Genomic DNA, 14,708 nt, shown 5'->3' with positions numbered 1-14,708 from the left:
TTAAATGTTTCCATATAGAAGTTTTGCATTGGTTAAGTAAATCAGTTTCAAAATGTGCTTTTTGTTAACCTAGTGTAATTTCAGATATGTTTAATCTTCTATCATTGTGAATAACTATATGCTGGGCTCAATACAATGCTCACTGACCTCAGTCCCATGTTTTTTATCAATCCCATTTGGTGCTTATGTCTGTGAGAAAATTGTTAGACCATTTTGTTTGTGTGCATGCTTATGTTGGAAATGCAGATTGTGGATTATGTTTACCCTGATTGGAGGTGTATTTTAAATTAGGTGTAATCATCTCTATTATCTCACAAAATATTTCTCTTTTCCAAATCAGTTTTGTATCACATTGTATTATACTTTATATGTTCTTATTCACCATTAAGATAAATTGGCATTGCTTGTGTACTTTGTAAATATTAAATGAACTATTCTGTACTTGTGTATAGAGTACCACCCTGCATAAGATATGTATCTTTGCTGTTTGATGTACTAAATAAAAGTCAGAATTCCACTAGATGGAGCACAGGGGCAGCAGTTCCAGAAGTGGCCAGCCCAGTTTGGGTCAACATCTTAGAAGTTCTGGAAATTGGAAAAAATAATATTTCAGAATTATTTCTAAAATTCAAATTTCAATTTAAAAGTAACAGGTTTTCAAACCTGTAAAATGATGTGAATAAACGAAAACTGACTTTTACAGATTCAGGATCCTGACCAAGGCTGTTCGTTAGAAAACCTTCATGAATCTATAAATATTTTCTTTTGATATGATACAATGACTCATTCCAACCATTTCATTAAATTTTTATGGGTTATTGGGGCAGCCATCTGTTACTTCTTCCTTTGTTCTAGGAAAAAAAATCACATGAACTTATTAAGGGCAGAATGGGACACATTCCCTTGCTCCCCAAAACTGGTATAAATATATATGGTCATTGTGAATTGTACAGGCTTTCTTTTGATCTCACTTGGACACAAATGTAACTTCATTTACTTCAGTGGAATTGGCATTGATTTGCAATAATGGGGGATCAGAATCGGGGCCCAGATCGGAAGAGCTCTATGAAATAAACATGAGTAATGTATTTCAATAAGCCTCATGCACATACACAGCATGAAAATGAAAAAGACAATTTTACTCCCTGTCAGGAGATTGCAAAGAGCCTAATTCTGTTCTGTCTAAACACAAAAGGTCAAGTAGTTTTACTAGTATAACTAGTGTTTCAAAGTGGAATACCCATTCCTTCCCCTGTGTAATTGGTCATCTATTTTGATATAGTTTAGTCTCATACAGGAGAGGGAATACATTATACTGGCATAAACGTATTTGTGGTAGCATAATTGGGTCTTTATCAGGACCTGTGCTAGCTCATTAAACTCTATTGATTTAACCCCCTGCCCCACTATAATATGGGTATGAAACTTGTGTAGAAACTTACGACAGTAGATTTTACTGACTTAAAGCAAGTGCAGGCAATGAGACTCCTTGAGGGTAAACAATGGCATGACTTGAAGGAGTATGGTTTTATTGATATATGAAGAAAAGATTTGTAATCATAGAGTCAGGAAATCAACTTTTCTCTTTCTGTCCACATTTTAAATATCATTTACATCCTCTTTATCTTTCTAAAGTGAATTAATGTTCATATCTTAAACTGATGGTTGAAGAGAGTGAGGTCCAAGGATAGATGTGGTGTAGTGCAAGTCAACATTGGGTGGCAATGAAATATAAATTATATTGTATAATGTAATTAGGAGAGTTACATGACCAGCCAACTTTATCTTATGTTAATTTATACTTTTTGATAATTTTTCCCCTTGGGAAGAATTGTGGGAGTTGGATTATTCAGGTTAAAGTTCCAGAGAATAAAACCTTAGTGGAGAAGGGGAGAGGATTTTGTTCAGACTCTGAGTCTGGTGGGAACATTTTCTGAAAATGTAGGTGCTATTTCCTGTAATCAAGGGCTTTCCAGAGCCTGATAATAATTTCCCAGCTGTATCATTCGGGTGCATTGCTTCTAGCCTTGGGTTATTTCATGGCTGGTTTTGCGTATTAAGAATGGGAAAGGATCATATTCATCTTGCTGATAGAAAACAGGGAATAGAACTCCCAGAACTTCCTCTCCCCTTCTCTCTACCTTGCAAAAAGTTTGGCTTTGTGCTAAAGTGTGAAAAAATCCTTGACTGTAGTATGTCAGGCATATTTCAGCTCGATTTGTGTCAACCCTAATAAGTCAGTTGACAGGGTAATAAATTGGGTGTCTGTTCAAGACCTGGCACCTGTACAGGAAATAAAAAGGGATTTCAGTTGCAGGAAGGTTCACTTTGTTTTGCAAATGGATATTTTTTCAACCTTTCTCCATCCCCCTTTTTACTGAAGTCATATTATCAAAATGTTTATTCCAATTTTAAGTGGAGCCAGTTTTTCATCTGGAAAAGAAAGCTCATAAATGTCTTTGGAAATGGAAATCTCTAACCTTTACCTCCAAAACAAAGTTTAGTAAAGCTTTTAATTCTTAATGTGTATCCTGATACATAATATGTGTTGGAATAATTACTGATTAATAGAAATTGTCTGAGATTTTGTACTATTGCAGCCTTTCCTCCACACTGTAATTGATCTCCATGATGATCTTTAGCTTTGAGTTTCACAGCTGAGGTACCAGATAGCCAAAACTTTCCCGGATTCTAACACAGACTCGATAACGCACTACACAGTCACTTATAATGTCATGGAACAAGCTAATAATTATATTTTTCAAGACCAACAGGGCTCAAACTTGTTAAATTTTGTTCCTGAAAATTTCTTATAGAACAATGCATGCAATTTTTTTTTTACCTTCCCTTTTAAAAAGTTACAAAATTCATAAAAGGGAAATGAAAAGGGTAAATGAACATGCAGAACTTTGAATAAAGATAAAGGAACTGAACTTATGTAAACCTAGTGAAACAGGGAAAGGTAGTGAAACAAGATATTCCTGACAAGTCATTTATGATGATAACCTATGGTGATAGTAAGTATGTCTTATTTGTCTTCTTTTATGCCCAGTCTGCAGAAAATGTTAGTTTATTATAGCGCTTAACTTGGTATTCTGGCTCTTTAGGTCTCTGACTCGGGAATCTTTGGATCTGAAAACCTAGCATTAGCCAATTTAGCATCTATCACAGTGGAAAAAAAACCCCTAGATTGTTTCTCTAAGATCTGTAGGATTTTGATAGCATGAAAAAATACAAAATTTGAGTTCTGCTACCACTTTGGTACTCTTTGTTGCCACTTTCCAGACTTTCTATCCACTAGAGCAGTGGTTCTCAACCTTTTTTTATACCAGGACCCATTTGTAAACATCAATGGCCAGTTCCGAGCCAGTGTCCCTCACTTCCAACTTGCTGCCCTCCAACCTCAGCCCCCCAGTATGTGGGGTAGGGGGTAGGTCTGTGGGACATGGGGGGGACCCCAAGCAGCTGCTTGAGGGCTAGGACTGTCAGCCTGCAAGGGAAAAGCCGTGGCTTCCCACATTTTTCTCCTTTAAAGTGCGTTGATCCATTTTTAAGGTTCACGACGTTGTCATATTCTTGCAACTCACTTTTGGGTTACAACCTACGGGTTGAGAAACACTGCGCTAGAGGATGTTCCATAATGCTGTCATACATGTTAATGGAAAGTATTGGAAACTGGGCTGTGAATCTGAGTAAGGAAATGATTTTCTTGTTAGGCAGCAAGTTCTTATCTCTCCCATTGAATAAATTGAAGATATCACTTAGGGGATTTTCATGTTCATATATAGACTTCATCCCCAGAAAGCCTTCCTCCAATAATTTTTACCACAGGAAGTGATAATCTGACTCAGTATAAGGAAGGAGGGAAAATGGTTTATAATACTAGCATGAATTGAAATACATATGACATTTGAAAACTAAAAAATCTCTCAGATGGCCAAGATAATTGGATAGTAGAATAATTTGTCTTCATTGGCTCATTTAGCAGAAATACTGAAAATGAGAGAGGATAAGCCCACAATATACTGTGGACAGAGGGACTTCTGTCAGTGAGTTTCATACTGTCTGATGTAGATGACTGTACTTTGAAGACTGGCTGTCAGTTCTAACTCTGTGATTGATGGCTAAAATTTAAGTGAGGAAGTCATTGTACTCAGCTTTACATAAGGTGTTAAAATGAAATGGGGGAGAAAAATGTATTAAATCTTAAAAATTCTGGGCGCGTCCAGACAAGCTCACATGTGCCTCTTGAGACATCTCGAAGGAGTCTGAGATGTTGCAAGGTGCATGGAGGGAATAAAAAAATGTTCCTCATGCTGCAAATATGCAGCACAGGCTCAAAATTCAGTACCTGGAAATCCAGGTACCAAAATAAAACATGGTTAAACAGGCCCCAACCAATGCCCTGAGGTAACCTGGGAGTTGGTCCTCCAGACAGACGCTCAGGATTATTTTGCTGCAACTGGCACAACTTGACCCATACCAACATGCATGTTGGGGCACGTGTGCAGAGGCAAAAAATCCCCGGCTCAAATTTGTGCTGCTGCATGTGTGGCCATGCCTTCTGAATATATTCTGAAAGTTGTAACTCAACATTACACTGTAAAACAACAAATGAAAATACTATCTGAGCAATTCCTGCTTCTCCACTGCATAGTGATATGATGGATTACTCTTCATAATTACGGTAATTAACTACTGTCATAGCCATACACTTGTGATTCAGCCAGGAAAAATAATCTAGCTTGTGTAATCATTCTAACTCATACTGGATATTTTATATAAAAATATGTTGTATGTTTAACTTGAATTTTACTCCTTGGCCTTAGCCCCTGGAAAAAAAGGACTCAAGGGTGAAATGCTGAAAGTTGAGCAACAATGGAGGAAATGTATCAGTTCACGTATATTTGAGTGTACTGTAAAAACATTTTATGTTAATAAAAGGCAAAGAATAAAGTAAAAAAAAAAAAACCTAATAGCTGATAGTATATGCGGCAAGAGGTGTTTTAAATTTCCTGGTCATTGAAAAGATGTTAGGAAAAGCTCCCTTCCCTTCCCCCCAACCCCTTTTTTGCTTGAATAACATCAGATCCCTTCTGGCCTGGTGATTTGAGAATTTATACTAAAGTTTACAGATGCCTCACGAGGTGAATTGCAAAAATCTGGTTGGACACATATAATCATCTTTAAAAGTATTTATAGAACATGGCCTTTATGAAAGTTAAACATGTTCCAGGTGTGTCTGATCCAACTTTTGGGCATGGCTAAGTTGCTTTTGAAAGTGGTACGTATACCTGCCATTGCTGCTTGAGTGAATTTCTCATTCCATCAGCTGCCAGAATGAGGGTGAATATTTTTTTTTCCCTGAGTGAAAAATTAGAACTGTTGCCGGGATGGAGCTTAGAGAGAGATGGCAGCTGGCAGCAAAAAAAAGTTCCTCTCCTTTCATTCATTCAGGTAAACACCATTTCTGCCTAAAGCCCTCTGCCAAAATAAAAATAAGGACAATTGTTCTTTTTGTTGAGTAGTACCTACAGTTTGGGTGTTTGACTTTTATTTTTTTAATGGAGAAATTTAATAGAAAAGTTAGCAGTATGGAGATTCAATATGTTTCATTCTAGTTTTTAACTAAATATTATGGCAACAGGAGCTAATGCCACAGTGTAGAAGCCTTTAGGATGACCTTCTCCATAGAAAGACTGAAAGCAGCCATGCAATACCTGCACCCAAATAGTTGTTATGGGTGAATTGCAGAGATGAAAGTAGGTTTTGTGTCTATTATCCAAAAAATACTTTATGAAAAATTACAAATGGAAAAGCCAGGGACTGGAGGAGAAGGAGAAAGGAGGTGTGTATTAAGCAGCAAGGTACCTGGAAACACCAGCAATCAAGAGAGAGAGCCGGTAGTGAGTGGTACTTTAACCGAAATTGCACCAAGAGGAAGCTACCCAAGAGTTAAGTAACCTGGTAGAATGTATAGAACCAGCAGCCAGGTGAGGGGAGGATCCAAAACGCAGAGTTGGGAGCTGAGCCATGGCTCTGGAATGAAGATCATAAAACCATAGAAAATTAGGGTTGAAAGCATAGGTGGAAAGAGACAATATTATTTGGGGGGGCTGAGCATATGCATGCTTGCGTGCATACATGCACTTCTCCCCCTACCCCCCAGCAGGTAAGTCTGTTATAGGAAAGGGGCATGGGGGTGTGGATTGACACCCTCACAGTGAGGAAGGGATGGGGGCAGAGGCAGGGGCTGGGGTGAATGGGGGCCTGGGGTTGGGGTGGGATGCTTTGAGCCCAGGTGGCTCATCCAGGGGCACAGAGGGGAGGGGGGCTCCTGCTGCTGCATGCAACCTAGTGAAGGCCTGGGGGGTATGTGCCCCCTACATCTGTGTGAGGGGCGGAGGTGGGCTTCTGCTGCAGGCTGGGCTCTGCTCCCTGCTGATGCTGCCTTGGGAGTGGTGCAATGCCATGCATGTGCCTGCAGCCACCAGGTGGGCAGGAGACATGGCACAGTCAGCGTGTGGCAGGCACATGGTGTCACATGGCTGCTGAGGTAGAGCAGCAGGGTGCAGAGCCTAGCCCACAGTGGCAGCCTGCCTCTGTTCTGTGTACAGATCTGGATGGTACATGCCTCTCGGGTCTCCAGGGTGCACATAGCAGCAAGAGCCTCTCCCATACCCCTTCAGGAGCTGCCTAGGCTCTGAGCTTCCCAGGACTTGCCCTAGCCCCTGCCTCATGCCCTCCCTCAGTGTGGGGGCCTTGATCTGCTCCCTATGCCCTTTCCCCATGACAGACTTACTTGCTGTTGTGGACAGTGCTCTACACACTGCCGGGATGCTGCAGCTGTGTGTTTATGTCTCTGCATGGCCCTTTCCCCTCCCCACCCACAGCCACCCAGAGCCCATGCCTGCATTGCCCAGGGTTTTGGGGGGGCTGAACCCATTACCCTTGGCCTTCTGCTGCCTATGGTTGAAAGGGACCTCAGAAGGTTATCTAGTCTAACACTGCTGAAAGCAGGACCATCCCTAACTACATCTCCCCAGCCAAGTGTTTGTTTAGGCAGATCTTAAAAAATTCCAAGTATGGAGATTTTACAACCTCCCTACGTAGTCTGTTCTGGTGCTTTACTACCCTCTCCATGAGGAAGTTTTTCGTAATGTCTAACCTAAACTTCCCTTGCTGCAACTTGAGACCTTTGCTTCTTGTTCTGTAATCTGCCACTACTGAGAACAATCTAGCTCCATCCTCTTTGGAACAACTGTTCAGGTAGTTGAAGACTGCTATTAAATCCCACCTTAGTCTTCTCTTCCCTCAATTTCCACTTGTAGGCTTACTTTTTGTGCTTTAGCTCACTGAGGAGTTCCCTGACAGGTAGGGTGACCATACGGGACAATGTGAAATCCAGGACGCTGACCCTCTTCTCACTCCCGCTGCTGCAGGCAGGAAGCTAAGGAGTCAATCGTCTGTTAATGTCCCAGTGTTCTTTACAGGTGTTAGCAGCCCTGCTTTTTAATCAAGCTAACCTATGAATGCAATTAGGGCAATTTTGCTATCTGCTAGGCCTTCCTATTTCACAGCTCACACCCTGGATGCTCATCTTAATTTTCACCAGCCAGCTGGGGCCATCAAGGACTGTACCAGTCAATCCTGGATGTATGGTCACCATACTGCTAAACCAAGTTTGTCTTCTGCTATACTTGCTAGTCCTGTGCATTGGGATGATTTGTTCCTGTGCCTTCAGTAAGATTTCTTTAAAATACAACCACCTGTCCTGGACTCCTTTCCCCCTTGGATTGGACTCCCAGAGGATCCTGCCTATCAATCAGTTCTCTGAATGAGTCAGTCTTCTAAAGTCCAGGGTCATTGCTTTGCTCCTTCCCTTCCTTCCTTTCTCTAGGACTCAGAACTCAACTCAGAACTCATGGTTGCTGCTGCCCAGGTTGCCATTCCACTTCTACATTCTCCACCAATTCTTCCCCATTTGAGCACAGCAGGCCAAGAAAAGCGTGGCCCCTAGTTGGCCTCTCCAGCACGTTCACCAAAAAGTTGTTCCCAACACTCTCCAAAACTTCCTAGATTGCCTGTGCATTGCTGTATTACCTCCCAGCTGATGTTAGGTTGATTGAAGTCCCCCATGAGAACCAGGACCTGTGATAAGGAGAATTCTGTTAGCTGTTTGAAGAAAGTCTCATTCACTTTGACCTCCTGGTCTGGTGGTCTATAGCAGATACCCACCTCAGTGGCACCCTTGTTGCTCTTCCTTCTGACCCTCTAACCCAGAGACTTTCAACAGACCTATTTCCAGTTTCATGCTGAAGCTCTGAGCAGTCATACAGCTCTTTTACATACAGCGCAACTTCTCCTCCTTCTGTCCTGTCTTTCTTGAACAATTTGTACCCATCAGTGACAGTACTCCAGTCATGCAAGCTATCCCAAAGTCTCTGTTATACCAATCACATCATAGCTCCATGACTGTGCAAGGAGTTCAAATTCTTCCTGCTCATTTCCCAGGCTCCATGCATTTATATACAGACACCTGAAGTAACTAGTTGAATACCCCACTTTCCTCAGGAAGAATGAGAGGATCTTCCCTGTTGCGCCCTCCTACACATGCTTGTTCCAGGTCACCCACTTCTTCACTTACCTTAGGGCTTTGGTTTCCATCCCCCATCCAGAAATTATGGTCAGGGCAGTGCCAAATACCATGAGCTGGGAATACAAGATATTGGGGGCCACAAGGCAAGAACAGAAAACTGATTGGGGCAAAATTGGAATCCTGGACTGGAGAAATGCAGAGTCAAAATGCTTTTTCAGGAATGAGATATATTGTGCAGCTGGTCTGTCCTTTAAGAGTTGAGCCAGAGTTAGTCCATCAAACTGGCTAACCAGATAACCTGTTGAGACCCAGTTGGGTCTAGCTAGCTTATCAGGCTGCCTTGTACTCTCCACAGTAGCTGGGGAGATTTTAATCCATGCAATCATCACTTCTGTTCAAAAAACATTTTGTAAGTATACAGATTACACTTAAAGTGTCTTGTTTTTTTTGGTTTATTTTCCAATCAAGAAACAGATTTTATCGATAGGAGCCTACCCAACTTGAGAAGGCAGCTAGCTGATTTCATGGGGAGACATTGAGGCTGACTGATGTTTTTGTGGGCTGATCATGGCAGCTCCCCCATGCCTCTGATTGGCTAGTGGCCCTGCCCTTCACACTGATTGGTTGTGAGGGCTGGCTGTCATGTGACCCCACCCCTCATCGCTGATTGGTTGGGGGGGCACATGACAGGCAGCCCTCTCAGCCTGAAGAGGGGTGGGGGATGACAGCAATCTTGAGCTCCCCTTTATGCTGGCACCCTCTCTCCCTGATCCCTGGTAGTGGACTGTGGCCATGCTGCAGTGCTATGGCAACTGCTAGCTCTCTCTGGGGAACCAAACTGTGTTGTTTTTTTTTCAGTAAGATTTTTGTCCTGCAGATTCCATAGCCTTTGCTGGATTTCACAATTTCTGCAAAATTGTGATTTTGGTTGGTCCCTGTTTATACAGTTATACAAATTACAATTTGGCAAAAAAGGAGTGAGTTGTTCACCAGTTCTGATTGCTGAAACACAAATGGCAACAAGAGCAGCAAAGCTTCATAGAAGCAGTTTCATCTAAACCAAGGGTCATCAACCCCCCAGCACACGTGCCAGAACATAACACACAAGGTCATTTTGCTCAGCACGCCACAGACATGGTTCTGGGCAGCTACTGCCGGTCACAGAGCTTGGACTGCTCACAGCAGGTGACTGCAAGCCTTGCTGCAAGCAGTCTGGGCTCTGGCTGGTAGCAGCTCTGAGAGCCTGGGCTGGCTGTAGCTGGGAGGTTGCAAATAGCTGCGTCAGGCTCCAGACCCCTGGCTGGGCTCTGTGGAAGAGGTAGCTGCCTATGGGTGGACGGCGGGAGGGGCCTGGGGCAGCACGATCTCTTCTCCTCCCCTTTTCCACCTGGAGGCACATGTGCAGCTGCTGCTGCCATGGTTGTGCCTATGCTCTGGAGCCTGGTGCTGCTGCTGGCTGCCTGCTGCAGCTTTCCAGAGCCTAGGCCAGCTGTGGTAAGCAGCTGGGAGGCTGCAAACAGCTTCGCCAGGCTCGGGAGCCCTTGACTGGATTCCATGGTGGCAGTGGCTACATGTGTACTCCTGGGCACATGGCAGGGGAGGAGCTGGGGTTGTGCTGCCCTAGGCCGACCTTCCAGAGGCACATGGTGCAGCTGTTTGCAGCCTTCTGGGGTACAGGGTGGAGAATGGGTTAAAGCAGTGCAACCCCTGCCACTTCTTCACCGTCTACCTGGAGGGGTGCATATAGCCACTGCCAGCAGCAAGGATTGGGCCCCTCATGATTCCTTTGCCATTTGCCCCTAGCATGCTAACTTGAGTTGTGGGTTAGGGTTGGGGTGCTTTTGGCTCTCTGTTAAAAAATATTGCCAACCCTTGATCTAAACCATATAGTCCTTGTCTTGCTTGTGGCTGCTTTTTATGTCTTACAGTGACTAGTGGGATCCCTTAGGCCCCAACTTTTTTTCTCCTAACCAACTCTTTTGTTCTTAGTATGGAGCATTGTTTAGTGCAGAAATATTGGCCCATTCACAAAAGAACTGTCAGAGATTTCCTTTTTCCCTTACATTCTCTGGTGTGTGCTCCTCTTCCTTTTTCTCTCTCCTTCTCCTGAAGTACACATTTTTTTTCATTTCTAGCTGCATATTCCTCTCTTGCCACTCCCTTCTTTCTTGCCACACACATTTTTCTTATTCATCCTTAGTCTTTCATCTGGCAATGACAAATTTACAATAAAAATATTCTATACCATTAGTTATATGAAAATAATTAGCATCATGCTAAACATATTTCTAACTTGTAGATTAATGAGGAAGAGCTCCCATCCTTTTATGTGAAAACATGGATATCCAATTATATCAGTGCACGTCAAACTTTGTCAAAGAAACTGCCTAAAAGTCTTCAGATAATTTGAAGCCAAAGGACTGGAGATGTTCAGAACATAATAGAAGGCAAAAATAAGTCTCCATGTAAAGTTGGAAAGGAAAAGTTTTAAAGATGTGTGAGTTAATTATCAAATCCTTACTTTTAGTGCTTAAGAAAGGATGGCTGCTGAAATCAGTGGGAATATACCCTGAATAAAAACTGGATTGGATACAGTGGTATTATATGTTAGAAAAAATAGCCTAAGTATAAAAAGTACTAGAGATGCAGTTAAAACGAGCATTATTCCAGTTAATAAAGATCTTAAGAAAATGGCTTCTTTTTTATATTTCAGGGCTGTTTGCAGAGGTTTTGAGTTAACTGGTTATGTCTACATATGGGAAAACTACAGACTCTGTGAACTGCCATGGGACTCATCATGGACATGGTATTTGACACTACTGGGAGTAGACTTTACATATTACTGGTTCCATCGCCTGGCTCATGGTAGGACTTCAACACAGTTTTCATTTATTTGCATATATACATACTGCATTTTAATCATCTATACATACTTGATTCTCAGGGAATGATAAAGATTAGCTTGTACGGAGCAGGAAAAACAGATTTTAAAGCTATTTTGAATAATGTAGACATGAATTTGGTAAAATATAAGAACAAGAATTTTAACAAATATTGTCCTAAATACTAATAGAAAATCGCATAAAAACACAGGGATATTGTAGATCTATTGATCTAATCTGTGCTTATCAGAGTCACGTAAACCAAGAGATGCAGTAGCTTGACTTCTAAGGCCACTTCATTCTTTTTATCATTTTGTGGAATAGGAGGATCGTTTTGGACTAAGTACTTTATAAAAAATATAAGAATCCTTTCTTCAAAACAAATACATAAAAAGTGTGGGGGAATGAAAAGAAGCACATAAACAAAGGTGCCAAAATGATGGTAGTTGCAAAAAAATTTTTTTATCTGTATATGTTTAGCTGTTGCATATTTAAACAATAATGTTTTTGTTTATATATTCAACAAATCTTTTAAATTTTTTATAGTTAACACAGTGCTATTTTAATTTAGCCCTTGCCTGTCTTTATTTTTAAAAGTATATATCTAACTGTAGCTTCTCTCTCACATAAGAATAACTAGCGTGGATTAAGATGTCAGTTGATATGGTGGTAGTGGTCATATACATAATTAAGGAACCTGAGTGGATAGATATTTCTATGCATACCACATTACCATATAATTCTAATAATGTATTTTATAGCAATGTTGTCCATGTAGACTTCTCTATCGAGTCTTCTAGCTAGTTACATGCTCCTTCCATTATCACAGTGTTTATTTGTTCCAACCTTTTCTGTTCTAAATGTAAAATTTAAAAAATTTTAAAAATTAAAAATAGAGCCTGATCCAAAGTTCCCTGAAATCATATAATTGTCTTTCTATTGTCTAAGTGACCTTGGAGTAGGCTGCTTAAGACACAGTGCCCTTAGTTTTGTGGAATGATGGCTGTATATGATATTAAAGTTTTCTAGAATGTATATTCAAAGAGATGACATTTCTGGTAAAAATAGATCTGTGGAAAACCTGGAAACAGGTAGGGATTAGTATGAGTTGGTGCACTGAGTGGGAGTGAAGAATCCCATCACAATGGGAACAATGATAATTGGAGAGGGAATAGGGTTGGATCAGGACTAGAACAATGAAGGGTGGATGCTTAATTAGGTGGAAGGGGAAGAGGGGAATCAGACATACAATAATACCATAGGAGAGGAACTCCAAATTTCATTGGGGAGAGAGGTGGGTGGGAGGTGAGGAAGTGGACAGGAGTTGGAACAATACAAGAGAGAAGGGAATTTACATCATGGTGAATAGCTCAAATTTGTGCGTGGGTGTGTGAGAAACTGGGAATGCTTCACAAACAATGACATTAACAGTACTAGCCGCATAAGATCATCATGCTGAGAACTGGAAAAATTCAGAGGACAGTCTCATTTTTTGAAATAAAAATTGTAATAACTGGTAGTATTATTTGAAAATCATTCTAGTGATCTGAAGATGCTCACCAGAAACAAAACTCTTGTTAACAGGAGAAAGCAGGGATAGCCTTTATAGTGCTAAGCAGTTTCTATAAATTATTTTTGTAAGAATTCATTCAAGTTCTTTTATATCTTGAGAGAAGAGAAGCGATGCTGTGCTAATATGTTTTTGTAATTCCACATTTTTACATGTATTGCTTAAAATCTAAAAGTGGCATTTAAAATCTAAAAATCCAGTTCATACATAAGTCTTATCACCTGTACTTGAGAAAGTTATATTACAAAACACTAAGCTAGTCCAAAGGATGTTGTTGTCATGCAAACATATCTGTGCTTTGAAAGTACAATCAAGTTGCTGAATAGCAGCTCTGTCTTACAAATCAGTGAAAAAATACAACATTCTTTTAGAAAACCACTTTAAATACAGATAAAAGCTTAACTCTGTTTCAGGAATGCTAAAAAGCAACATCAGAGCAATAAGGCCGTTAAACCACATATCACCTCAGATCTTGCTAAGCAAATCTAATGGAAGAGGTACCTTTTAAAGAATAAAGCTGAAACTTGTAGGAAGAAAGTGCACAACTTTTTTTTTGTACACTGAACCCCCATTGTGAGTTTGAACATTATTGTTAGTTATAATAGAAAGTTATCAAGTGCCTTTTGGAATTCATAACAGATCCCTACAACAGTGCTAGTATCAGTAACACATGTATACCAGCATAAATATATGCATTTTTTACCAAGTGGATGTTAACACCATTTGGATATGGAAAAATGTCCATTTTAGCCACTTTAAAAGAAGAGGGAAAGCATACATCAACTGTTTTATAGACCTGTGTGACTAGGAAAGTATTCAATTTGGATTCGGCCGATTCAAAGGACAGTGCTTTGATCAGAGATTTGGATAACTGTCCCAAATCGATTTGCCCAAATCGGCTTTGGAAGATTCCACACTGATTCGGAGAAATTTGGTGATTCGGCCATAGACTATAATGGAGAATCACTGATATACCTATAACTTTGTCATTTTCTGGCAAATTTGGATGAAAATAGCAGGGTTGGTAGCCCCTTCTGAGGGCATGAAGTCTGCCAAGTTTCAAGGAGATAGGTGCAGGGGTTTCTGGGAAAATGCACTTCAAGCTTCTGAAAGCAAAACTCATGTGCCCCCCAAGACTAAGTCGCCCATGCACTGAATAGTTGGAGAAATATATCTTAGCAAGCTCTCGGGTTTAAAAACTCTTTGTCAGGATGAGGAAACACCTAGTAGGTGTGTGTGTGCTCTTCCTAGATGAAGTGAATAGTGAAAAATTCAGAGGCTGGCATGCAATGCAGGAAAGCAAGCCAGTTAGTGAAAATATAATTGAGGTTTCAGGGGGTGAGAGACAGGCTGGAGAGGGGGGGCGGTGAAGGGGGGATGTAGCAGGTAAAAGTGGAGAGGTACCTGGGGAGTTGGACGTTGGGCAGGTTGTAGTGTGTCATAAATCCAATGTCTGTATTGAGTCCATGAGTTTCTGTATGTAGGAGGTTGACGAAGTGCAGCTCATAGGCTTGTCTGTGAACAGTGGTTTCTGAATTCTGTTTGAGTATAAGGCTTGAGACATTGGAGACAGAATGGCTTTCCTGGGAGAAATGTGTACCTCAGGTTGTTGTGTATTCTTGTCTGTAATAGATTGCATTAGTATGTTGGCAGGTTT

At 41.0% G+C, this 14,708-nt stretch overlaps 1 protein-coding gene across 2 annotated transcripts in view; it reads left to right on the top strand.

Annotated features, from left to right (window-relative positions):
- AGMO (alkylglycerol monooxygenase) overlaps positions 1–14,708 on the top strand; it is a 314,761-nt gene that overhangs the window by 19,294 nt on the left and 280,759 nt on the right. For both annotated transcript variants that reach the window (XM_019534049.1, XM_019534041.1), the window contains exon 3: positions 11,313–11,464. In XM_019534049.1, the coding sequence (XP_019389594.1) occupies positions 11,313–11,464 (152 nt within the window). The remainder of the gene's footprint in view (positions 1–11,312; positions 11,465–14,708) is intronic.

Source organism: Crocodylus porosus, unplaced genomic scaffold (genome assembly GCF_001723895.1).
Source record: "Crocodylus porosus isolate Cpor-Errol unplaced genomic scaffold, CroPor_comp1, whole genome shotgun sequence".
NCBI lineage: Eukaryota > Metazoa > Chordata > Crocodylia > Crocodylidae > Crocodylus > Crocodylus porosus.
The sequence above is the reverse complement of the archived record's forward strand: the minus strand, read 5'-3'. Positions and strand labels throughout refer to the sequence as shown.